At 39.4% G+C, this 25,643-nt stretch overlaps 1 protein-coding gene across 3 annotated transcripts in view; it reads left to right on the forward strand.

Annotated features, from left to right (window-relative positions):
• kdm4aa (lysine (K)-specific demethylase 4A, genome duplicate a) overlaps positions 1-23,917 on the forward strand; it is a 24,044-nt gene extending 127 nt beyond the window's left edge. Inside the window, exons 1-22 of one of the 3 annotated variants that reach the window (XM_047813423.1) lie at positions 1-84; positions 1,152-1,290; positions 2,120-2,295; positions 2,714-2,828; positions 3,284-3,477; positions 4,520-4,569; positions 5,185-5,288; positions 6,397-6,534; positions 8,979-11,905; positions 12,056-12,207; positions 12,286-12,950; positions 13,638-13,731; positions 13,842-14,023; positions 14,556-14,751; positions 15,170-15,246; positions 15,766-15,821; positions 15,935-16,043; positions 16,800-16,988; positions 18,291-18,461; positions 19,989-20,108; positions 20,992-21,084; positions 22,820-23,917. The exon at positions 1-84 is cut by the window's left edge and continues 127 nt beyond it. In XM_047813423.1, the coding sequence (XP_047669379.1) occupies positions 1,153-1,290; positions 2,120-2,295; positions 2,714-2,828; positions 3,284-3,477; positions 4,520-4,569; positions 5,185-5,288; positions 6,397-6,534; positions 8,979-11,905; positions 12,056-12,207; positions 12,286-12,950; positions 13,638-13,731; positions 13,842-14,023; positions 14,556-14,751; positions 15,170-15,246; positions 15,766-15,821; positions 15,935-16,043; positions 16,800-16,988; positions 18,291-18,461; positions 19,989-20,108; positions 20,992-21,084; positions 22,820-22,957 (6,084 nt within the window). In that variant the 5' untranslated portion in view covers positions 1-84; position 1,152 and the 3' untranslated portion in view covers positions 22,958-23,917. Of the gene's footprint in view, positions 85-547; positions 607-1,151; positions 1,291-2,119; positions 2,296-2,713; positions 2,829-3,283; positions 3,478-4,519; positions 4,570-5,184; positions 5,289-6,396; positions 6,535-8,978; positions 11,906-12,055; positions 12,208-12,285; positions 12,951-13,637; positions 13,732-13,841; positions 14,024-14,555; positions 14,752-15,169; positions 15,247-15,765; positions 15,822-15,934; positions 16,044-16,799; positions 16,989-18,290; positions 18,462-19,988; positions 20,109-20,991; positions 21,085-22,819 lie in introns of those variants that run through there. The other 2 variants (XM_047813421.1, XM_047813422.1) reach the window with 2 other exon arrangements.
• Positions 23,918-25,643: the final 1,726 nt, after the last annotated feature.

Consider the following 25,643-nt stretch of genomic DNA (forward strand, 5'->3'; position numbering starts at 1 on the left):
CTTTTCCAGCCGCTGTGAACCTAACTACCGTGTACATTTGCAGGATTCGGACAACGCGACGTGCAGCTGAGTGCGTTAAAACACGTAAGAACATGCACATTTTCCCTTTAGAGAAAGTTTAGGTTTGATACAAAAGTGCAAGAGTTCTCGCATATACGGACACTGCACTGTTTTGCTAGCTTGTAGCCTAACTAGCATCGCAGTACTACTGTATTCTATCGCAAATGTCAAGTGTAGGAGCTAAAAACTCCGTTACAAGTTGTTTAACCCTTCCTTCGGAAAACTTAGAACACTATACCATGCTAATGTAACGCAACTTATCAGTTACTAGTTGATTTGTTTCTTGGAACTTAAAGTTTGTTGTTAAAGTCAAGCAGCTAACCGTGATGAATTTATCCGGGAATTAAACTTCTATTTGACTGATTTGAAATTGGACCAATTAGAGGCAGCGGAGTGTAGCGTTAACCGGGATTTTGTCCAATCATGAGTAAAAAGGGTGGGGCTTATTAGGTCAGCAATGGCGTTGGTAGCACGCATGCTAGCTACTTTCCTTGAAAGCTAAATGACAGCGTTTGTTAGTGACAGGAATTTAACGGAGTACTTAATGTATTTCAATACAGTTGTTTTGTTATGTTTGTCTAATTAATTCCAGTTTGGAGACTTTTAAACATTTAACAACATTCGGAATTGCGTCACTCAGTGGAGTTAATATCAGTAACTTGTATTTAATTGAAGTCTAAACCTACATTTAGTTTCAAAATAATTCTAAATAAAGTGCTGCAAGGGAGTGAATGTCAATGCAAAAGTTATTGTATAATGTGTTGTTTTATTAACGTATTGTTAATCATGATGAATAACTTCTTAGTGTTATAATGTTTTCATTACTGCTGTAGTAGGACAATCCAAGCATATGAATTTAATTGCTTTATATCATGTTTTCTTTAAAAAAAAAAAAAAAAAAAAAAAAGTCCAAGCATATGAATTTAAAATGTATAGTTTTATTAGTAAATATTGTAATTACACCCAGGTTGCATTTGTAATTAGTTGTGAGACATTAGTTTTCTGTATTAACAGCCACTACAATTCTGTGATCTTGTACTTGTATTGATTTCCTTTATGATCTTAATGATTATTTGTGCTCTCCGGAGCAGAATGGCCTCCGACTCGGTAGCTCAGACTCCTGGGTCGAGGATCATGACCTTCCACCCGACCAAAGAGGAATTCAAAGACTTCAGCCGCTACATTGCTTACATGGAGTCAAAGGGTGCTCACTTAGCTGGCATGGCAAAGGTTAGTGCTGCTCCAAGCTTTAAAGACACAAGACATGTTGCCCAGCCCAGTCCTGGGAGACCCCTAAATCCACATACACCCAGTCACATTAACATTCTGGAAGACTTTTACCTTTACATTACATTTACAGCATTTGGCAGATGCCGTTATCCAGTGCGACTTATCTCGTTTAAACAGCTGAGCAATTGAGGGTTAAGGGTCTTGGTCAGGGACCTGGACTGGCATCATGGTGGCCTTAGGATTTAGAACTCACACTCTTCGGACCGTGGTCCAACATCTTAACCACTGAGCTAACACTGTTCTCCACTTTTATACACTGGTTATAATTTTCAGACCGTGAAAATTTTGAACGAATTTATGATCCATTGACATGTAGAGTCTAAGAAAGTTGTTATTTAAAATACAGCTATGTACAAGTCTGCAAATTGATTGATTGTGAACTGTTTGTACTGTACTGTAAATTTGTTTTCAGCTTACAGTTACATGATCTTTGAATAAAAATGCTGCTGACAGACCTGTAGTCATATATTTCTCTTATATATGGCTCACAAACCCTGTAGCCTGTGTTGTTAAATAAGCTGCTTTAAAAGTTTAGAATTTGTAATTGCCGTTCAGACTTTTACAGCTGATGCAATATTAAGTCTTAATTAGTTGTTTAATGGTCTTGAACATCCTCTTTATCCTTAAACGGGTGTTACATTTCAAAACACAGTATCACCCTAAGAGATTAGTTAAGGTTAAATGACACTAAACAGTATCAGCATTGTGAATACCACACGTTCACAGCCAATTGAAACAAAGCACGGACAGACTATTGTTTCTGCCACAGGTTGTGCCTCCTAAAGACTGGAAGCCTCGCCACACATATGATGACATTGATGACCTGGTCATTCCAGCTCCTATTCAGCAAGTGGTCTCTGGTCAGTCCGGGCTTTTCACACAGTACAACATCCAGAAGAAACCCATGACTGTCCGCGAGTTCCGAAAGATCGCTAACACAGAGAGGTGATAAATTTCACAGTCATTATTTATCTCAAATATTTCAGTCAAAAAGTCATTATTTTCCCAGATATTTCAGACAGACCTTCATTATTTATCTTATATATTTCAGTCATTATCTATCCCTGAAATTCTAAGTCATTATTTATATTCCAAGGCACAGTTATTATTTATCTCAAATACTTCTTAATTATACAGCAGTTATTTGTCTCAGATACTCTAGTGTCAGACACTAACTTTCATCATTAACTAACTATTTATGTCCAGCTGCACCAGATTATCTTTTACTACAGAGAGTTTACAATTAGATTATTCTAGTCATCCAAGATTTATTTATCTAAATTCCGATGGCATCTCTAATTCACATTCTTCTTTAATCATCTTCTTCCATCTAGTCAGATGTTCATTGACTCTCTCGTTGCAGGTTCTGCACTCCCCGGCATGTAGATTTTGATGAGCTGGAGAGAAAGTACTGGAAGAATCTTACTTTTAATCCTCCACTCTATGGAGCGGATGTCAACGGAACCCTCTATGATCCAGTAAGTCTTTATGATGTCTTTCAATAGACTGGACATGTATTGTGAATGATTAATATCACATTGGAAACATCAAATGATGAACAGTAGTGTAACTCATTGTAAACTTGACATAATGTTGTCACTTGTTAAAAATAAACACAATTTGAAAATCTGTATATTTATCTATAACTTGAAATCTCTCTATATATAATTTTAAATGTTAGCATGGCATCTCAGTATCCAGTCTTGATTATCACAGGTTTGGAAAAAAATTTCTTTGTCTGTTGTTTTAGTGTGTTTTGGAATTGTAGTGTGGGTCAGGTAAAAAAAAAAAAAAGTACATTATTGAGTTTAATATCATGTTAAATAAATTGAAGAAGCAAATATAGTAATTAGAATAAGATTCCTAAAGCACAGGCTCCCTGCTGGCTGTGTGCACCTTATACATGTGTGAATTATTGTACATTTCTATGCAGGATGTAAACGAGTGGAACATCGGGCGTCTGAACTCTATCCTGGATACAGTGGAGAGAGAGAGTGGCATAAAGATTAAAGGGGTGAACACACCGTATCTGTATTTCGGGATGTGGAAGAGCACATTCGCCTGGCACACTGAGGACATGGACCTTTACAGCATCAATTATCTGCACTTTGGAGAACCCAAGTCTTGGTACAGTCTGAATTTAGTCACATCTATGAGGCTGAGTACACTAACTGGACGTATAAAAAACGATTCTTATAAATCAGAATATTTTTCCTTTAAGACTCCAAAAAAACAAGGTATTTTTTTTTTATCTGAAAGCAGTAGAAACTATGTCAAGTCAAGAAGCTTTTATTGTTCATTAAACAAAGAGAGCTAAGGACTTATGATAGTTCTAGCTACATAAAGTGCACCTGTGCAATAAATGCTGACTGACTTCACAATTCTATGCTTATAGGACATTTAGAATTCTTTTTATCGATTTCTAAAGTAATTTTCTTACCTCATCGATGTTAATGGCCTCTAGACACCTTAGTAGTGACAGTAGAGTCCATTCTCATGTAAAAAAAAGAATCTGATATTAGGGGAAACTCAGATAAGCACATAATCACATCAGCACACTTACCTGTATGTAGAGTAGTCTGATAATGAGAAAACCTTTTGCAGTACCAAGGTCTTGGTGCTGTCCATTAATAAAGAAAATATTTAGAAGTAAAATTGAAAACTGAACTTTTTTTTTCTAACTTTGTTAGCTGATGTGCTTTGTCACTAAACATAATGATTTTCTTTGACCTATGACTAATATTTGACATATTTAAAAAAAAAAAAAAAAAAGGTGACGTGACATACAGCTAAGTATGGTGACCCATACTCAGAATTTGTTCTCTGCGTTTAACCCATCCAAAGTGCACACACACAGTAGTGAACACACACAGCGTGAACATTTGCTCAAGGGCACCTCAGTCGTGGTATTGTTGGCCCAAGACTCGAACCCACAACCTTAGGGTTAGGCTTCAGACTCTAACCATTAGGCCACGACTTCCCCCCCCATTTTATCAATTGCTGTTCAATACTGTTTGAAACGGCTTAGTCTGTTTTACTATGTTAGAACAGAATAGTAATTACAAACATAAACCTTCATAAAGAATGACATGTACTTACTGAAGTTGCTAGACGTTGTATTTAAAGAGGCAATTAGTTACCTACTGACCAACTTTCTACACCTGTGCAGGTATGTGGTGCCTCCTGAACATGGGAAGCGATTAGAACGTCTTGCTAAAGGTAGGAATAAAATCAGTGCTTTTCTGGATTTGCTTCTGCTGAAATATCTGAAAGTGTTTGGTCACATATTGGAGCTAATTTAATATTTCTTCTCTCCCTCTCTTTTATTATAATTGATTCCTATTAAAGGAATATTTTGCAATTAAAAAAAAATCTCAAAAACTGTCAATTACCCTACACAGTGATTCATTTGCTTCTTTAGTTTTGGTTTGGAGCTACATGATTTTATCACAAAACTTTTAGCCTCACATCCATTTCTGAATCTGCTGCTGGTTTGCTACTATACTACTATAGGGTTTACATCATTTTAACCATATTATTATTGTTATGTGGTAATTTAGACATACAGCTTGAACTATACATACTATCTATATACGAACTATACAAACCATACAGCTTGTTATTCTGTCAGCTTTAAGCTCTTCCTTGTCTGTAGAACTGCTTCAAGGCAAAACTAAAGAAGCAATACTAGGACACCAAAATGGTTAAAGAAAACAATGTATACATTTTCTGGTGTACTATTTATATGAATTGGATGAATTGGACTGCCAGATGGATCCCACTGTCTGGTAGTCATGAGACTGTTTGTCCTGATTGTTTTGCTCTGCTTTACAGGCTTTTTTCCTGGAAGTGCCCAAAGTTGTGAAGCCTTCTTGCGACACAAAATGACTTTGATTTCCCCATCAATACTAAGAAAGTATGGCATACCTCTTGAGAAGGTTGGTTTATGTGTCGCTTACAGCTGTTTTAATTCACTTTCAAACTCCGTTATTACCAGCAACGGCAAGAAAATGCAACTTTATTTCTAAATCGTTTAAGGAATTGATCCCATGAATTGAAGAAACACAATTACAAAATCTGACTCTAAACTTTTAGTGGATGTCTGTGGTGTAAGTAATACTTTTTTTTGTTTTGTTTTCTCCAAAGAAGCAAGAAAAACGTTAGAATTGCAGACATGAACATCATTTGTCTGAACACCAGTTGTATGGCATAGATATTTGTGTTGGCGTGGAGGTGCATACAAGTGTAGATTTGTATTGTAAATATACCATGAAGAGTACAGAAACCATAAACGGCAAGAAAAGACATGAACAGATACACACAGATTTCTGCATAACCATGACTTAATCATGAAATAGCTCTTATAACAACTTCAAAATGTTAACTCGGGAAATGAAATGTGAGAATATATGCGATAAGTTTTCTGCACAAAATTTGCAAGAGAAAACATAAAGAATTGCTGACTTTGCAGAAATTTTGTCCATTTGGTTGTGAAGTAAAATACACTAACTTTGTTAAAGTTTGCATAAGCCCCACCTTCAGCAGTCACATGTTTCTCATCCTGCCCACAAATGTCACACACCAGTTCATAGTCAGCAACCTAGCAACTAAAAACTAAATTAGCAAGTGTAGCCTGAGATCTTTCTAATAATGAACAGGATTAAACATTTCCACACCTTGAAACAGACGGTTGTCAGTCCAGCCTCAGGACAGTGTGCAGAGATACTCTGTTATGAAATAAAACATTATTTAGTGGCTAGCTAAGATTGTCAGAATAGCTTGTTTGGGAATTTGCTAATAAGCCATTAATTACCAACACACTGATTTAAAACACTTGAGCTATTCAACACTTGCAGCCTCTATGTAGGAATGACCCTTTTGTAATCTGTTGGTAGTTGCCATGTTTTACACCTGCGGTTTGTTTTCTACAGAATATAACAGAAAACAATGCAATGTCTTTCTTCAAATGTCTGAGATTTGGGTAAAGGAATATGAATTCTAATATTTGGGATTCAAACCTTAAGTCTTATCTCTTGTATCTCTCAGGTTCCACAGGACGCTGGTCAGTTCATTGTGACCTTCCCCTATGCCTATCATGCTGGATTCAATCATGGATTTAACTGTGCAGAGTCCACAAACTTCGCCACTCAGCGCTGGATCGACTACGGCAAGCAGGCAGCATTAGTAAGTGTGAGGATTTGCTTCAGACCTTCACACCACGATCAAGTCCAAACACCTCTCAGCAACTACTGTGATCTGAGCTTGGTCAGGCTTTAAGATACAAATTTTATTTGTCACATACACAATCATACACAGTACAACGTGTAGTGAATTTCTTTGTACGACTTTAGCAGTGCTCATGATTTAAAAATCACTGTTTTCATCAGGGTTTTTTTTTTTTTTTTTTTTAAGAATTGGGAGAAATTTAGCTGATTCTGAAAATCTAGACAAGTCATTGGTCTGTCACATTGGTCTATCTCTGTCTAAGTATACTTAAAGGTTTTTAAATTCTCTTTCTGGGAGCGGAAATAAGCTTTAATATTTTGAACAGACATGCTTTTGTCTTCAGTGTACATGCTTATAATTAATACTGAAGAAAATCAGCGTAGACCACAGTAGACTACAGCGTAACATAGACCACAGTAGACTACAGCGTAACGTAGACCACAGTAGACTACAGCGTAACGTAGACCACAGTAGACTACACTACACATTGGGATACAGATCGTCTCACAGCTTGAGGTCTTCACGGGTCCACTTAGATCGGAAACCCGAGGTCCGCCCCGAGACCGGAGCGGGTTCGGGTCTAAAAGTTTCATGTGTACCTCGGACACTGGTTGGGTATAATAATAGCGGCATCGGGTCTCGGGTCATTTAAAATGAATGTGTTTTTACCGAAAGGACCTGAGCAGACCCGAACTACTGTATCTCGCATGTGTGCATCGACTCGAGTCCTTTTCCATCTTCTCTTTTGTTTGCCAAGACCACTTGCAACATGTGGCTGTTGACGTGTGGCTGGTGGTAAGTTCATTTTAATTGAAACAGACCTGTCAATCAATTTTGAATCCATGCTGTAGCGGTTACTTTAGTGTAGAGTTATGCAACATTCGGGTCCAGTCGGGTTAAAAAATAATGCCGTCGGGTAGGACTCGGGTCTATTTTTTTCGGCTTTGTCTCGGGTCGGAGGGGGCACGGTGGCTTAGTGGTTAGCACATTCGCCTCACACCTCCAGGGTTGGTGTTCGATTCCCGCCTCCGCCTTGTGTGTGCGGAGTTTGCATGTTCTCCCCGTGCCTCAGGGGTTTCCTCCGGGTACTCCGGTTTCTTCCCCCGGTCCAAAGACATGCATGGTAGGTTGATTGGCATCTCTGGACAATTGTCTGTAGTGTGTGAGTGAATGAGAGTGTGTGTGCCCTGCGATGGGTTGGCACTCCGTCCAGGGTGTATCCTTCCTTAATGCCCGATGACGCCTGAGATAGGCACAGGCTCCCCGTGACCCGAGAAGTAGAAAGTAGCGGTAGAAAATGAGTGAGTGAGAGAGAGTCTCGGGTTGGGGTCTTTCTTAAAAAAAAAAAATAAATTATGCACGTCGGGTTCGGGTAAAAGGTCATTTGGGTCACTTCAGGTCTGGTACATTTCTTTAGACCAGAGAAGACCTCTACTCACATCTGCTTGAGAGTTTATCCCTTAGTGAGCAAGCAAGGGGCTGCAGTATTTTATTTTTATTTATTTTGTGAATTTGAGGACATGCATTATATTCTATAGCCTGTGTTCTTTGTTTGCGCACAACACAACTTTTAATACAAGCTTTCAATTCAATTCAAGTTTATTTGTATAGCGCTTTTTACAGTTGACCTCATTTTTGTTGCAAAGTGTACTGAGCCAAATATACCTGAGAGCAAACTGGTTACTATCCCTGTCAGCTTCTCTTGTTTTAGCTATCAAATAGTAATCATAAGTCAAGCAGCCTACAAACAATAACTGGGATGAACATATTGACCCAGTCCCATGCTTTGTTTCCCCAGAAAAACCTAATTGAAATAGCATGGTATTAATAAGCGTCCCTACATGGGTGTGTTGCTGGTATGAGGAAGCGGAAGGCAGACAAGTTTTTCCTTTCCCATGCAACTTTATTTTTGTTTTGCTTTTCAACACAGAATTGTGAGACACACGCTTTCACACACACAGCTCAGCATATTCAGGGCTCTCAACATCTCTAACTCTCCATCCTAAAACTCTTTTGGCACTCACTGTTGGGAGAGCAAAATTATTACTCGGCCCAGTAGCAAACACAATGTAATCATTTATAATGAACTAGCTAGTTTGCTACTGAGCTGTGTGTGAAACTAGCTAGTTAAGTCCATTAATACAGAATAAGGAAATCAAATGAGTTTATGAATTTCTTGAAAAGGATGATCATAGTTTTGTTTTGTACTTCATAGTTATTAGATCATAGTTATTGTTGTCTTCTGATAGATTCTTTGATGTAGCACCTCATGTTTGTGACAAAAAGACTCGTGCGTCATCATCTTTGCTTCACAAGTAAAAATACTGAACATCAATTATGTAACGTATATTTGGTAAAGTGCGATTAGAATACAGCGTTTGTTTTCGTCTCTCCTGTCACAGTGTTCATGCCGTAAAGATATGGTGAAGATTTCTATGGACGTGTTTGTGCGAAAGTTCCAGCCAGATCGATATAAACTATGGAAGGCAGGAAAGGACAGTGTAAATATTGACCACACCAAACCCACACCAGAAGCTGCAGAGTTCCTGGAGGATGGAAAGGCACCAGGTGAAGCGGGAGAACTAAGCAACAGCAGCCTTGCTGATACCAGAGGAGAGGGGGAGACAAAAACAGCAGATGACAATGAAGGGGAGAGAGAGACAGAGAAGTTACCTATAGTGCAAAACAATACAAACACCAAGGGAGAAGACAAAGTGATAGAAAATGCAGATGCACAGCAAGTAAAGACAGAAACACAAGAGACAGATGCACAGGAAGAAAAAACAGAAAGCAGAAAGACTCGGCCACAAGTAGATGGTGAAATGGAGAAGACACAGACTGAAACAGACAAGACGGAGAAAATAAACATAGTGAAAGAAGCAACCGATGAAGAGAGAGTCCAAACAGAAAGAAAAGAGTCAGAGCTGGACATAACAGATCAAGAGGCAGGTCTGACAGAGACAAACAAATCTGAAAGAGAAATAGGGGAAACCGAGATGGAGACAGAAAATAACATCACAGAGAGCAGAGAGAAGACTGATGGGGGGAAAGATGAGACAGACACAGTAGAAATAGAGACTGAAGAAATAAACCAGCCAATGACTGAAACAGAGACAGCAAGGAGAGAGATGGAAAGTGGAAAGGAAGAGTTGGACAGCAGTGAGATAAAGCACGATGTGGGTGAGACAGATAGCCAAGAATTGGGGACTGAAACAAAGAATCTGTCTGTTGCTCAAGTGACGAACACATCTGTGACAGAGATGAAAACACCAACAAATGGGGAATGTCAAGAGACAGATAGAGAAGATAAAGAAAATGAAAAAGAAGACCGGGAGACAGGAAAGGCAGGGATGGATAATTTTGAAAGAGGGAAGACCGAGAGTGAGACAGCGTGGGGAAAGATGGCGTGTGAGACAGGTGAAACAGGAAGAGGCAGCCAGACAGATAGTGGTGAGACAGGGAGTGACACAGGAGTGACAGGGATAGGGAAGATGGAAATTGAGGCAGAAGAGACAGGGATAGGAAAGCTGGAGAGTAAGACAGATAGTGGCAGTGTAGAGAGTGAGACGGGGGAGACAGGGAGAGGAGAGATGGAAAGCCATCCGGAAGTCGGAGAGATGGAGAGTGTGACAGAGAGGGAAGAACTGAAAAGAGAAACACAGAGTGGAATGCTGGAGAATAAGAACGAAGAGAAAGGTGTAGGAGAAATGGAGGGCAAGACGGGGCATGAAGAGATGGAAAGTATGACAGTGGAGACTGGGAGAGGAGAGATGGAGAGTGAGTCGATGAGGGGAGAGATAGAGTGTGAGCCCAGAGAACTGGAGAGTGAAGCAGGGGAGATGGAGAGTAGACAGATACATAGTGAGACAGTACAAACCGGCAGACAAATAGAGAGTGGTGAAATAGAGCGTAAGTCAGGAAAGACAAATAGAAAAGAAGTGGGCAACGAGACAGAGGGGACAGGGAAAAGAGGGATAGGGCTTAAGACAGAAGAGGCAGCAAGAAGGATGGAGAACAAGACAGCAGTAAATACTGAGAGAGAACCAAGTACAGAAGAAGTGGAGAGTGAGTCAAGGGGAAGAGAGGTGGGAAGTGAAGCAGCAGATACAGAAAAGTGGGAGATAGAAATGGACACCAAGGAGAAGGTGGTGGAGAATGAGACAGAAAGAGGAGAGGTGAAGACAGAGAAAGGGCAAGGAGAGACGGAGTGCATAAAAGGGAAAGAAGAGATGGAGAATGAGATAGGAGAGACCGGGATAGAGGAGACGGAGGTAGAGAGTGTAATTGAGACGGAAGACCTGGAGAGTGAGACTGGGAGAGAAGAGGTAGAGTGTGTAACAGTGAAGGATGGCCTGGAGGGTGAGAGAGGGAGAGAAGAAGTAGAGTGTGTAAATGAGAAGGAAGACATGGAGGGTGAGACAGGGAGAGAAGAAGTAGTGTGTGTAAATGAGAAGGAAGACATGGAGGGGGAGACGAGGAGAGAAGAAGTAGAGTGTGTAAATGAGAAGGAAGACATGGAGGGTGAGACAGGGAGAGAAGAAGTAGTGTGTGTAAATGAGAAGGAAGACATGGAGGGTGAGACGAGGAGAGAAGAAGTAGAGTGTGTAAATGAGAAGGAAGACATGGAGGGTGAGACAGGGAGAGAAGAAGTAGTGTGTGTAAATGAGAAGGAAGACATGGAGGGTGAGACGAGGAGAGAAGAAGTAGAGTGTGTAAATGAGAAGGAAGACATGGAGGGTGAGACAGGGAGAGAAGAAGTAGAGTGTGTAAATGAGAAGGAAGACATGGAGGGTGAGACAAGGAGAGAAGAAGTAGAGTGTGTAAATGAGAAGGAAGACATGGAGGGTGAGACGAGGAGAGTAGAGTGTGTAAATGAGAAGGAAGACATGGAGGGTGAGACGAGGAGAGTAGAGTGTATAAATGAGAAGGAAGACATGGAGGGTGAGACGAGGAGAGAAGAAGTAGAGAGTACAAATGAAAAGGAAGACCTGGAGAGTGAGATGGGGAGAGAGGAGGTAAAGAGTGTAACAGCAAAGGAAGACATTGAGGTAGAGAGTATAAATGAAAAGGAAGACCTGGAGAGTAAGACAGGGAGAAAAGAGGTAGAGAGTGTAAATGAGAAGGAAGAAACAGAGAGTGGCATAGAGAGAGGGGGAGTTTTAAAAAAAGCATATGAAGAAAGAGAAATAGAAATTGCAGATACCATAAAAGAAGAGACTGCAAATCCGAAGGAAAAAGTAGCAGAGAAAGAAAGCGAGGTTATGGAGAAAGGAGTGACGGAAACAGAAGAAGAGACTAAGACAAGCATTTCTTCTATTCAGAACAAGAGGTGAGATCAAGTCACATAAACACACTTGCCACAAAAACTTTGTGTAGAGATGCTGGCATTAGATACTTTTTCATTGCCTCTGTGTTGGAGGAACAGGAGCACACATGATGATTCAGTAATGTACTGAAGCCTTTTTTCTTTATTCACCAGAAGCAATTCTCAGCCGAAGGGGAGGATGAAACGGCCGAGAGGAGCCAGTGCTGGTTCTGCCGAGGCTGTAGAACATGTCACGCGAAAGAGAACCAGGTTCAGTCATCCTAAAACAAAGCATGAAGCAAAACAGCCTGATTCAACAGGACAAGGTGAGAATCATGCAGTCCTTCCAGTCTTCTCTCTTCTTCTTTCCTCTTCCCTGCCTTACTGATATTCATTTCTTTCAGATGCGAGTGACACTGAGGACAGCATGGAAATAGGCACTCCATCACTGAAAGAGGAAAAGAAGTCAGACCAGCCCCACATAGAGATTCCGCCTCCTCATCTTTCATCAAATAAACAGCCAATCACCATCACTCCTAAAACTCCTAACCGAAGCCATAGCTCTCTGCCCTGCCGTATCACTACTACGTCTTCCCAGCCTCGCAAAATCCCCTCTCGGCCCAAAGAAAACACTCCATGCTGTGATACTAGAACTAAGCGCCCTCAGCCTAACACCACCACCTCTCTGTTTCGACGTGCTGTTATCACCAAACACAACAAAACCACCAATCAATCTCCATCTAGAAACATTACTGCACGCTCCATTGACCTCAGCATTCAGGCTACCAATAATTCAAGATATCGTGGCGATATAACACCAAAACGCAGGAAAACCAGCCCTAAACATGATGCCAATCCCAGGGAGAGTCATGGCATCTCTGTACCAAATGAGAACAGTGATGAGACCAAGGCTACCTACGGAGGGAGCTCGGCCCAGCGGATTTTCCAACGGACGCTCAGTCCTGCCGAGGTGCTACATGTCCACAGCTATGCTAAAGGAGACTACTGCGACCTGGATAGACAACAAAGGGACAGCGACACAGACACAGAGACACAGGAGAATGGACAGGTCACGTACATTTACATACATATTCTAGAGTTTCTAAAAAGTGAGTGCACTACTAAGGTCTGCTTTGTAAATACAAGAACGTAGTGCTTATCTCAGCAAGCTTACAGGCATAGCGGGTTTTTTTTGGATGCTAGAGGCATTTTGTGGTTAGGACTGACTAGATCCCAACCACTAGCCTTAAGTCTCATACCTTGTTGCAAGAATTTAGATCTAAATTGCTAGCAATTGTTAGCTAGGTACCTAGCTCTCTTTTACCCAGAGGTACACAGTGGTGAGCAGTTGTTACAAACCAAATTCTTATTTAACAATCTACCTATCAATGTCAAACCACAAAGGTGCAGAACCAACAAATATTTCAGTGAATTTCTGTATTCAATACAACTATACCAATTGCCTGTTTAATGGCTGTTAAATATTTTCACATTGAATTTTGAGCTGAAAGAACCCACTGTGTAGGGGTTTATATAGTAAAGAAGTTGTGTACATCAGTTTTACACCTCACTGCATTTACAGTCTACTTGTGTAATAGTAAAGTTCACTATTCACTAAAAATTATTTGTCCACTGAAAACTCTACAAAAAGGGACTACACTCTTAATATAGTGTGTAAATATGATGTGTTAACAGGAATTGAACAAAAATGTAGATCATTCTAGTGTAGTAAATGTATGGGTTTTGTTTTAACCAGCAGGGGGCAGAAGATGACTCTTATGAGGCACTGAACAGTCTAGTGAGGCTGCCCAGGCAGCATCCCTTAATAAAGGACAGCATCAGTGATGAAGGTGAGGAGTTTCATGCCAATGTGCTGATATCTGTGTATTAAATTGCTGGATCCAGGTGTGACCTGCTTTCAGGATACAAAAAAGTGGCTTACAAGTCGTGTGTGTTACAGAGCTTCAGGACCAGGCCTTATTTGAGGAGGATGGTTTAGAGGGTGAGCTGTGGGCTAAGCCTCTGGCTCAGCTGTGGCAGAACAGACCTTGCAATGAACAGCGAGAGCGAGAGTACAACAGAGAGATGGGCCTCCAGCCACCATACTGTGCTGTCTGTATGATCTTCCAAACACACCAGCGGGTATGTTACCAAAAATAAAACGTTCTTGCATTGTGGACATATGATTTCAAATGTTCGGTTTGAACTGCACAACATTTCACACAGACAAGGCAACACAATACACCTGCAGGATTTTTTGACCGCTCACATACGTCCTTAATCCCAGCATAAACACTAGGATTGTTAAAAACATGTGTTCTCATTAATGGAGCCTTAACATCTCACAGGAGGCATTGATGATTACTTATTTGTGTACTAGAAAGCAAAACATTTTTAAATAATGTTGTCTTTTTATTATTCTATACTGGAACTCTATCTATCTAAAATAAGTAATTTGTGTTTGTTTGTTTAGGGTTTTTTTTATTTTACTTTTTTACATTCAAGCTTGTCAAAAACAAAAAAATGTTTTAGCCTAAAAATTGTCTCAGCTGTCACAGTCACTGTTGCTGGTGACATGAGATTTCATTCAGCTGCACTTCTGTAGATTAATGCAGGTTTAGCTTTGGCATTCTGACAGATATCCACATCACGCCACCTTTTGTTTTCTGTCTAGTCTGAAGAGGCCGACTGCGAGCAGACAGCAGTTCAGGCTGGACGTCAAATGAGGACAAAGCCACTGATCCCTGAGATGTGTTTCAGCACAACCACAGAAGAGTGCACTGACCTTCAACTGTCTACTCCACACTTGGACCAGGATGGAACAAGCCTGCTGGTTAGCTGCTCCCACTGCTGTGTGCGTGTACATGCCAGTGAGTACCCTTTTAAAGAGCTTACAGTGCTTGTTAACATACTCGCACACAAGCTCATACTGCTGATTAATACACTCGCACACCAACAAGCTCATGCTGCTTATTGACACCCTTACAAACTCAAAGGCTTATACTGCTGATTAACACTCACATGTTAACAAAACCATTTGTAGGCTTTCCAGTTAGAGCTACAAACCTGCGCTCCATTGCTGTGTACCAAAAATGGCAGAACATAATACTTATCTTCATCATTTATTCTGACATGAATGATATTTGTTATGGCTCAGTCTAGTATTGACTCTTTTTGAGATCGTCTTGTACAGTAAGTAATAATAGTTAATAATCATTTAGCTGAAGTTCCAGTGTGAAACCAGCTTTAGTGGTACAATTTAAAGTCTGTGTTTGCACATTTGTTCAGGTTGCTATGGCGTTTCCCCTGAGAAAGTAACAAAAGACTGGAAATGTGCCCGTTGCAAAGCCAACGCCCTGACGGAGGTCAGTGTGTATAACTGTTTGAAGATTATTTACAAATGAATGCTTACATATGGAAATACTTTCTGGCTAAAGTTCAATTTACTGTAAATAACCAGGTGACCACAAGTTTCCAGGTCTTAAGTTTGTTTTTCAAATGTGCCCTATTGTACCTTGGCTGAATACTTTGGCTCAACTGTAGTTTCTAGTCTATCACTTCATCAGTAGGACGGGCGTTTGATAAATGTGAGATGATGTCAATATCACAAAATCAAGTCTTCTGTTCTAAAGTCTTGTATAATGTGTTGAAATGTTGAAAACATTTGAGTCTGAGTAATCACAACATGCCTTTATTTTCCTTCGTACAACATAAACATTTTTTCCCATCACTACTGTCACTTCTGACAATATGAGTTTTCAGTAATAAATGTTCCAGGTCAGTCAAGTAGTACTGTTATTGCTGTTGTTAGAACCTACCAAGAATCTTTACACAAATTCTCACCACACTGATGTCTCACTTTGGTGTCTTTCTTGAATTTACAGAGTTGTTGCCTGTGCTCATTAAGAGGGGGAGCCTTACACAGAGCCAACAATGACAAGTGAGTGCTTCCTCTTTTACTAACCAGCAGCTCAGCACCGATACTAATGAGCCACTAGATCTCAACTTCTTTCTGATTTTGTGGGTAAAACTTAGATACATCTAATCCCACAGGTGGGTGCATGTGCTGTGTGCAGTGGCGGTGTTAGAGGCTCGCTTTGTGAACATCACAGAGAGATCTCCAGTGGACCTCAGTGGCATTCCGTTACAGAGATTTAAGCTGGTAATATAACCGAGCCATTTTTTTTAACGCAAATCTTGTGATCTTGGTGCAAAGGAAGTGCCATTTCCTCTTTACTGTGAAGTCATTGTTTCACATTTTTCCTAATTACACATCACATGGAACTTCTTAGTTTATATGAGGCCAAAAACAGTAACATTAATAACTAGCCACACATAAATATTTGATTTGGGCATTAATAGGCATAGGGTTTTTATTTTTAATCAAGTAAGGAATATCTTTAGTGCATGTATGCTTTTAACATAAATAAATAGAATTCTTATTTGTTTTTCTACATCTATACTGGTATGCATATATAACCAGATAATGAAGCTACTACACCAGAAGCAGAAAGAAACTACATATGGATTCATAACCCTAGATTATTCTAACAATATTGCCATAGGTGCAAGAATTGAGAAGGACTTATAGGTGGTTATATGGGGTAAATGCCAGTAAATAATATTCCATATAAATCAAAATGTCTTCCTGCCATTCCAGCCAGAGGTGAATTTCTCAAGATTTCTCCCTAGGTCCTCTTTAGTTATTTTTTCTTTGTCACTATGCCCATTAACTTCATAATTGAGAGTTATGGCATTCATAAAAGTACAATACTTTTACAATACAGTACGATTACAATAATTAAAGTGAAATGAATGGAATTTTTAGACTTCTGAACACTAATGCTCTCATTCTAACATGTTCAGTATATTTCTCCTTTGTGCAAATGTGTCACTCAACAAGATTGTATGTTTATAGAAATGTTACTATTGTAAGAGGCGGATGAAGAAAACGATCGGCTGCTGTGTGCAGTGTTCTCATGGTCGCTGCCCCACCTCGTACCACCCAACCTGTGCCCAGGCTGCAGGGGTCCTTATGCACCCGGATGACTGGCCTTTCATTGTCCACGTCACCTGCTGTCGTCACAAAGGCCCTGTCCAATCAGAGGTACAAAAGTAGAAGAGTGGTACTTATGCTTTCACTGTCCAATCAAAGTTCTACAAATAGAGCAGTAGTATAGTTTTATTGTTGGGGTACTTAACAAAAGTAGGAAGGAAAAACCTGCATTCAATTCTTGCATAGCTTGTAGAGCCTTTGTTTTTTTTTTTTGTTGTTGTTTCCAAACCTCAGAGATTTTTACTGTAATATGTTTGTTAGGAAGTTAGTATGTTAGTTAGTATAAGATAATCTTTTATTCTTCACCCAAAGCGGAAATAGACTTTCAATAAAAACCTAAATGCAGATGATGGTAACATTCTATTTTGTTAAACTTGAAGAATGGCTCCTGTACATCATTTGACTCTTATAAGTGGTAGAAACACATCTTAGGATCAGAAAATGTGTTCTTCCATGTACAGAAATGTGTTGGTTTGAGATTGCGTGGAACAATGACAGACAGACTACCTCAGAGATTTGTGTTGTGGCTACATGGTTTTAATTATGACTACATGGTTTTTCACTTTTTTAATTATTCATGCTTAGTACATCTATATAATTAGTTGGTACAGTATGTCATGTCATATTACATCTGTCTTTGTAATGTGATCCCACGCTGAACTCAAAAAGCCAGCACATTTTCTTTCTTTTACTAATTGCATTTTTTGCCAAAGTAACTGGCACACAACTCCCTTGCATTTTGATTGAAAGTTTATTTGCCAAGTGAAAATGAATAAATATCAGGTTCCAAGTACATTTTACCTATTGTAAAGAACACTGGGCATGAGGCAACAATACATGCTGAAGGGGATGACAGTCCATCACAGGGCAACATGCACACAGTTTAGTCTAGCCAGTCAACCTGCCAGCCTGTTACTGTGAGGTGTAAGAAATCTTTAGAACTCATAGCAATAACACAGAATCATTTTTTCTTTATGACAGTTTGTAGCATGGGGTGCATTTCTTGTAATGTTCAAGCTATTATGTTACCAACCCTATACTCGAAGAAGCAGGTATAGTAATATTAGGCCAAAGAACATATCAGGTTTTGCTGTAAAAATCATTTCTAGGATTGTATAAGACAAACTTCAGTAAGACTTCTGTGCTGGCGTTCTTGACATTTAGGTGGTAAATTATTTGCCAAACAAGTGTTCTGCATCAAACACTGATAATACCACATGCTTGTGTGTTGTCTCTGTTCATGACCTAATGTTCTTTCACATTCTGTTATTAGTACTAACTTAGGTACAGTAAATGTGATATGGGTGTTGGATTCTCAGGGAAAATATGACTCTTTCTCCCATTTCAAAACAGAGGAAAAAGGAGGCCATGAGGGAAATCAGTGCAGGCCAGAAAGTGATCTGCAAGCACAAAAATGGACGCTACTACCAATGCGATGTGGTTCAGCTGACGAAAGAGACATTTTATGAGGTCAACTTTGATGATGGCACCTTCAGTGACAACCTCTTTCCTGAGGACATTGTGGTGAGATGGATTGCATGTGACAGCTTAACACATTTTATATTTCCTCATTTGCATTACATGTTCACCCATTTATTTAGCTTAATTCCTGGTGTGGTTATGGGTCTTGTAAAAGGCCCAAGAACAGAAACAAAAACCAGTCATTAATGTGCTAAATGATTAGTGGACTGGGAAAATCCTTCACATGGTCAAAGGTTAGCATTTTCTCATATGCATGGTTCTGAAAGGTTTTCCTGAACTGAAAGGTCTAGCATTTTAAATGTGTGAGTTTGTGTGTATATATGCATGCATTATGTGCACATAAATAGTGGTGTGAAAAACAAAAAGATTGATTCAAGCTGACAGGCAGTATAAAGTTACTCATCACTCTTTACAATTGTGGTGAGCAGAAAAGCATCACAGCATATGCTAAACACCTAAAGGTTTGATGTGTGGTGCTCTCTGAGCTACTTTTTCTGCTCACCACGGTTGCAAAGAGAGCTTACTTGAGTTACCGTAGATTTCTTGATCCAGTAGATACTGCTATAGTCATGTAAGATTTTATAGAAATACTGAGAGTGAAAGATGTTGTCTTAATTCTATGCCAAAGTTATATATACTAAATGAAGAATTGTGTAACTGGTTATTGGGTGAAGTCTGGTCTAGTGATTGGGTGAAGTCTGGTCTAGTGCACGACGCTTTTTGTTTGTTTTTCTGCCCACGATCTTTAAAGTAGTGTGAAGTAAAAAAAAAGTCCTAAAAGTAAAGTACCAAAATAACCTGAGATACAAGAGTTTGTTTCAAATGTGTAGGAGTTCTCACTTCCAGTTTGCACATTGTGACTGACATTTTTGGTATCCTAGAGCATACAAATCCAGTCACTATGTTTCTGACAAGTATCAGGCCTTGGCTCATTTCTGAATCCAAATGATCAAAGTCAAGTTATTTTTGTTCCTATAACTTGGATAGGTGACCAGACTTTTGTCAGAGAGTGTACTGTATGTACTGAATTATTTCTACTATCACAAGAATCTTAGAAAATGCACCAAAACAGTTTATTTGGGAATTGAAGAAGGAGAAGCCTTTATTTTTTAACATATACATTCTAGCACTGTCAATTTTCTTCTTCACATATCCCATCTTACAAAGTTGGGGTCAGGCTTGGGGTATTCTGTTCTTGACCAGGTTCATTGATTAAATTAGATTAGACTTTTTAAGATTCAACTTTATTGTCATTACACACGTACAAGTACAAGGCAACGAAATGCAGTTTAGGTCTAACCAGAGTGCAATAGTAGCAAGTGCAGGATATACAGTTTGTACAAGATTTAAATAAGTTAAGTAAGTGGTAATATGGAGTGATTTACAGTTGTGTGCATACTATGAACAAATATACAGATCTACAGAAGGATAAATGTACCTAGTAAAGGGTGGATGTGTGACTTGCAAATCCAGCAAACCTCAAACATGCACAATGAGCTGCACTATAAGCATGTAAGTGAATACTTGTAGCTCTGGTGTTTTTCATTTGTAATTGGTATGTGTGCCCAGAACCGTGACTGTGCACAGCTGGGTCCTCCACCCATGGGAGAGGTGGTGCAAGTTCGCTGGACAGACGGAATCACTTACGGAGCCAAATTTGTGGCAGCTCATGTCATTCAAATGTACCAGGTAAGCCCAGTTCTGAACGTGACCGTCACAAGTACAAAAGGTTTAGAAAATGTACTTCCTTATTTACATTTGAATGGAAAATGTTTATCTCAGCCTAGCTCATTATGCGGGGGGCACGGAGGCTTAGTGGTTAGCACATTTTCCTCACATCTCCAGGGTTGGTGTTCAATTTCCGCCTTCACCTTGTGTGTGTGGAGTTTGCATGTTCTCCCCGTGCCTCGGGGGTTTCCTCCGGGTATTCCGGTTTCTGGTGTATTTTAGCCATATTTCCTGGAGCAGGGCTGCATCCAAGTATCTGATGCTTTTTGTGAAATATGTTAATGCTGATTGTATATGATCATTTTGATTCTGGTCACAAGATACCAACTGTATTTTGTAGGACACTTAGTCAAGTTCAAGAGCTACAAAACAATGCTCTGCTCTGATTAAGGTTTTTCTTGCAGTTATTTCAAACAGCTTTTAAAAAGCTTTGAGAAGGGGAAGAAAGAGATGGTGGAAGGTATGATGTTCTGTGCTATGTTCTGCTGGGAAACCATGGGTCCTGGCATTAATTTGGATGTACCTTGGATACATACTGTACCACCATCTAAACATTGTTGCAGACCAAGTACTTCATGTTATCTCTTCATGGCAACAGTATTGCGTAATGTCAGTGGCCTCTTTCAACAAGATGATAGTCAGACACACTGCAACAATAGTTAAGAAATGATGTGAGGGAAAAGTACATAGAGTTCTAGGTGTTCACTTGGCCTCCAAGGACTCACCTTGCAACTAACAAGACTAAAAGTATCTGCTGCTAAAATCTTGGTGCCAGATACCACAGCACACCGTGAGATTGTGTCTTACAGAGAACTAAGGCTAACTATCATTTGCTTTTGTATAGGTGGAGTTTGAGGATGGCTCACAGCTCACAGCCAAGAGAGATGATGTCTATACATTAGATGAAGAACTGCCCAAAAGGGTGAAGTCCAGACTGGTGAGCTACACATTCAGCTACAAAAAACACAAATTCACTAATTAACTAGAACTAATAATGCTCCTTATATTATTACCTATGACAATAGCTGTGGTTTTCCACCTACGGTGACTTGATGTTGTGCATGTACAGTATTTTCCGCACCATAAGGCGCACCGGATTATAAGGCGCAGTCTCAATTACGGGCTCTATTTCTGTACTTAACCCATACATAAGGCGCACCGTATTATAAGGCACATGCTAAAACATACGGTCACAAAAAAAGGTAACGGAAGCAAAACAGTGAGTTTAGTTAATGGTGCTTGCAAATTCTTATTATTGTCCCGGACAAAACTTCGGCGCGAGAGGTGTGCTGTGACTTTTATAAGCGATCGGAATTCTGGAATTCCCGGTACGGAAGCTCAAAAATGGCTTTTTTTCCCCCCCATAGACTTCCATTATAAATTTTGGAAGTTTATAACTCGGCAAGTTTTTGAGCGATTTACACCAAACTCGACCAGCTCCTTTAGGACCTTACTCCGGACAAAGTTTCAGTAGCAACTTTTGCTACTAAAGTATACAATACAAAAGTATTGGCACCCCACCGGGTATTCACGTGTCCCCCCGCCCCCAAAATAAGCGAAATCAAAAAGCTAGCACAACATGGATATATCATATCAAAACACTCAGCCCGATGAAGGGAACTGACATCACGTGTAGCCCCGCCCCCAAAATGAGCAAAATCAAAAAGTTAGCACAACATGGACATGTCATATATCAAAACACTTCCCCTCCCGATGAGGGGAACTTGCCACATGCAAGCACCATTCACATTTTCTTCAGGAAATGTACATTCTAGTTGAACTTTCTACTATTTAACAATACACACACATTATTTTCTAATCAATCTTCTCCCACAAATCCATCAAAGTCCTCATCTACTGTGTTTTCTTAACTTGGCGCAGTACATTTTCTTGCTTCCTCCATTTCCGAACCATAGATACATAGATGTTGAATTCTTTCAGCTGCTCTATTCCCATTTACAACCGTGTAACTGATAGCCTGTAGTTTGAATTGTGCCTCATAAGCATCTGATTTTTATTGGCGGATGGCAAACCAACTTAAGGTGCATTTACCGCCACCTACTGGACTGGAGTGTGGATCGCATAATGGTTAGGAAGAAACAAATGTTGTTTTGCAACATACCGGTAGTTATACCTACCGGAGGCGTAGTGGAGGTAAGCGTATGTACTGTACGTATTACGTATTGTCCTCTGATTGGTTTATCGCTGCCAGCGTACGTAGTGTATGTCTTACATCCCTGTGTCAGCGGGAAATGGTCGGACAGTCAATCAAGCGGAGCGCTTACCAAAGTCGCACAACAACATTTTTACAGATTTTTGGAACTCGGCGCACACATAAGGCGCACCGGATTATTAGGTGCATGGCCGATTTTTGAGAAAATTTAAGGCTCTTAGGTGTGCTTTATAGTGCGGAAAATACTGTATTGTAAATCTGGGAAAGTTATCTCACTGACTTAACAGTATCACATGAGACACTGCTAGAGTTTGACCACTGGGGATTTCGGTTAATCAATAGGGTAGATGATAAGTACATAAAAAGACATTGGGCAAAATCATAAAAAACAGGTGGTACATGAATGGCAACCTTTGCATCTTCCTTCAAAAACTGAAGGATGAAACTAACTTTTTTGTGCTGTGTCTTTTTTCCTTTTTGTTGTGTGCTATCGATCCAGTCGAAGGCATCAGACATGCGTTTCGATGGTATCTTTGGAGAGAAGAAGCTGCAGGACAGCAAGAGGCAGCGTGTGATAAACTCCAGATACAGAGGCGACTACATCGAGCCAGTCATCTATCGAACCATCATGGAGTAACCAGCATCATCACCTTCTTCCGCACAGCACCAGCATTGATTGAGCAAAGTTCCCACCCATGTGTCTCATAACATGACGTGAGAATATTTGTGTGTGTGACATTGCATACGTCATCTTTTTTAACAAGTTTTAAATCGATCCAAGAGCATTGCCATCACTCTCATCTCAGAAAAGCTTTTATTAGAGGCATTTTTAAAACACAAACACACGCAGCTGTGCCACATCCTTTCAGACATGATGTGGTTTTTATATCCTTACTGAAAATTGAGCCACTTATGCATACATTTTGGCCAGAAAGCATTAGAGTTTGTACTAGTTTTATACAGGTCCTTGTCGTTCCCTCCTGTTGTTCAGCTTGCATTAATTTATTTCCTTCCAAGTTCAGGGTGCTAATACTTACCCATATATTTTTATTAAACGGAGGAAACATTGCCATTTTATCAACATGAACACCTCCTTTTTTTAATCCACACTGTTGTCAAATTGTACAGCTGCATTCCTGAATATTGTAGATTATTTGGAACATAATGAATTTAGATTTGTTTTGATTTTGTTTGTGTATTTTTTTTTTTTTTTTTACCAGTCTATTTATTAGATGGTGCTTTCTGAAAGTAGCCTTTGCAATATAAATGAGTTCTAACAGCACTGTCATCTAAACAGACAATGTTATTGTTAAGCTGGGAGGTTCTTTCAAAATGCCATGGATTTCCGTCTCTACTTCCTCTCAGTTAGCTCTGCTATACAAGGCGTTTAAAGATCTCCTTTGCGCTGCTGTTCAGTCAGCTGTGTTTTATGTGCATTACTTACAGCTTTGGCAATCTTAATCAGAACTCTGGTAGGCTTAAGCCTATACCAAGGTTCACATATTGTGCTAAATCTCTAGCCTGTATTACCACACACAATATTATTGTGATATATTGCATTAAAAAATGTTGTTGTTGTTTGGCAACTGTTAAGGAAGCCCTGGCTGTCCCCATGATTTACTATCCAGATTTACATACACTACCTGAACCTCACTTTGCTATTCAGCAGTTATATTGCACCATACTTTTTTAATCAATAAAAAATTGGTAACTAAAACTAGCCATCTTTTGCTATTAAGTTAGCTGGTGGCCATCTTTGGAATACCTTAGTTGAAGAAGTAGCTGCCTCATGACTCCATAAATGCTTTTTTATTAGCAAGCTAGCTTGTCACTGAGGTAGCGAAGAATCAATAACTAAAAAGCTCGCTTGGTAGTTTGACACCATCGCTTTATAAAATTAAGTATCTACAAAACAATGTATTAAATAAGCTGGCATTAACAAGATGCTGTTTTTAAGATTGCTGTTTTAATAGCAAGTGCTTACCTAAATATCCTCACTAACAAGATCCTCCAGGGTCCTTTTGTAAGGACCTGAACGTTCTGTTTGTGGTCCAGTAAACTGAACTGGGAGTTTCCCATCTCTAAGACCAGGTGTGATGCTGTTTTAGATGAATCAGCTCATCATTATAAGCAAGAGCACTGTCTTTATGTTGACTTCATTGTGATTATCTAAACGGCACAGAATTCATTTTGAGAGCACAAATGCTTCCCAGCCTATACTGCCTACTTAGGCAGCTTCTTCACAAATGGAAAGCAGCACATAAGAACATTGGACTGAAATGTCCGCAATGATCATAGGGTGCCTGATTAATATTGAGATATTTTGTATAATATTCAAGACTATCAGAATATGCCTAACCCCCATGCTTTAAAAAAAGCTAGTTTTGCACTTCTATGCTGTACTCCTAATAAATCGATAGCTCTAGCCAAGTTTCTGAAGCAGACACTCGCTCTTGAAGGTTTTTTAAAGCCTGTGATATGATACGATGCGTGTATCCGAGATTAACAGCTACAGTATCAGATGTTTAAGTCCCTCTCACTCAGCAGAAAGGGACCTACATATATCACCACTTAAAAACTTATTACAAATGTTTTTTATTATTAAGAAGCCTATTTTATTGCTTTGTTTTATAATAAGTGTTTTAATGTTTATATGCTGTGAGGAAATAGAGTTGTATGTAGTTAATTTAAGGACTTCATGAACTGGCAGTGTATTTTCCCAACTTGCTTGTTTAAGCTTGAGCCTCAGTCATACCGAGAGCTAAGGTTATGAGATGTCTGTACCTGTCTTTTGTAAAGATATCAGTGTGTGTCAGTAAAATGATGTGGGCTTACACAACCTTTCTGTGAGCCATCATTTCATATTCAGTGTATGATTCAGTTGTTACCAGAAATGTACTTTTTGGCAGAAGAAAGTTTTGTTTATTTGAGGTTTCAATTCAAATTGTAAAGGAAATATTTTAAAATGATAACAGGGTTTCAGTTTCAAATGGATGTAATTCTGTTTTAAATCATTCATCTGCGTTTTATCATCCTCAAAGATTATTCTTTTATTGTAGCCAAAGTTATTTATTTCATTAAGTAACTTAACTATTTTAAGTAACTTATTTCAAAACTACCAGTGGATCAGGAACATGACTAAACATTAAACACTACTACGATTCATAAAATGATTCATAAAATAACATTTGAACAAAATCTCAAAGAAAATAACTGCAAAACTCTTTGCACATTAATACAAAGTTCTTCTGACTAACACCTTTATCCTGAGGAAATAGGCCTGTCATGATAGGAGTGGTCTCTTCTAAGATGACTCCTCCTCA

This window comes from Tachysurus fulvidraco, chromosome 5 (assembly GCF_022655615.1).
Source record: "Tachysurus fulvidraco isolate hzauxx_2018 chromosome 5, HZAU_PFXX_2.0, whole genome shotgun sequence".
NCBI classification, from domain to species: Eukaryota; Metazoa; Chordata; class Actinopteri; order Siluriformes; family Bagridae; genus Tachysurus; species Tachysurus fulvidraco.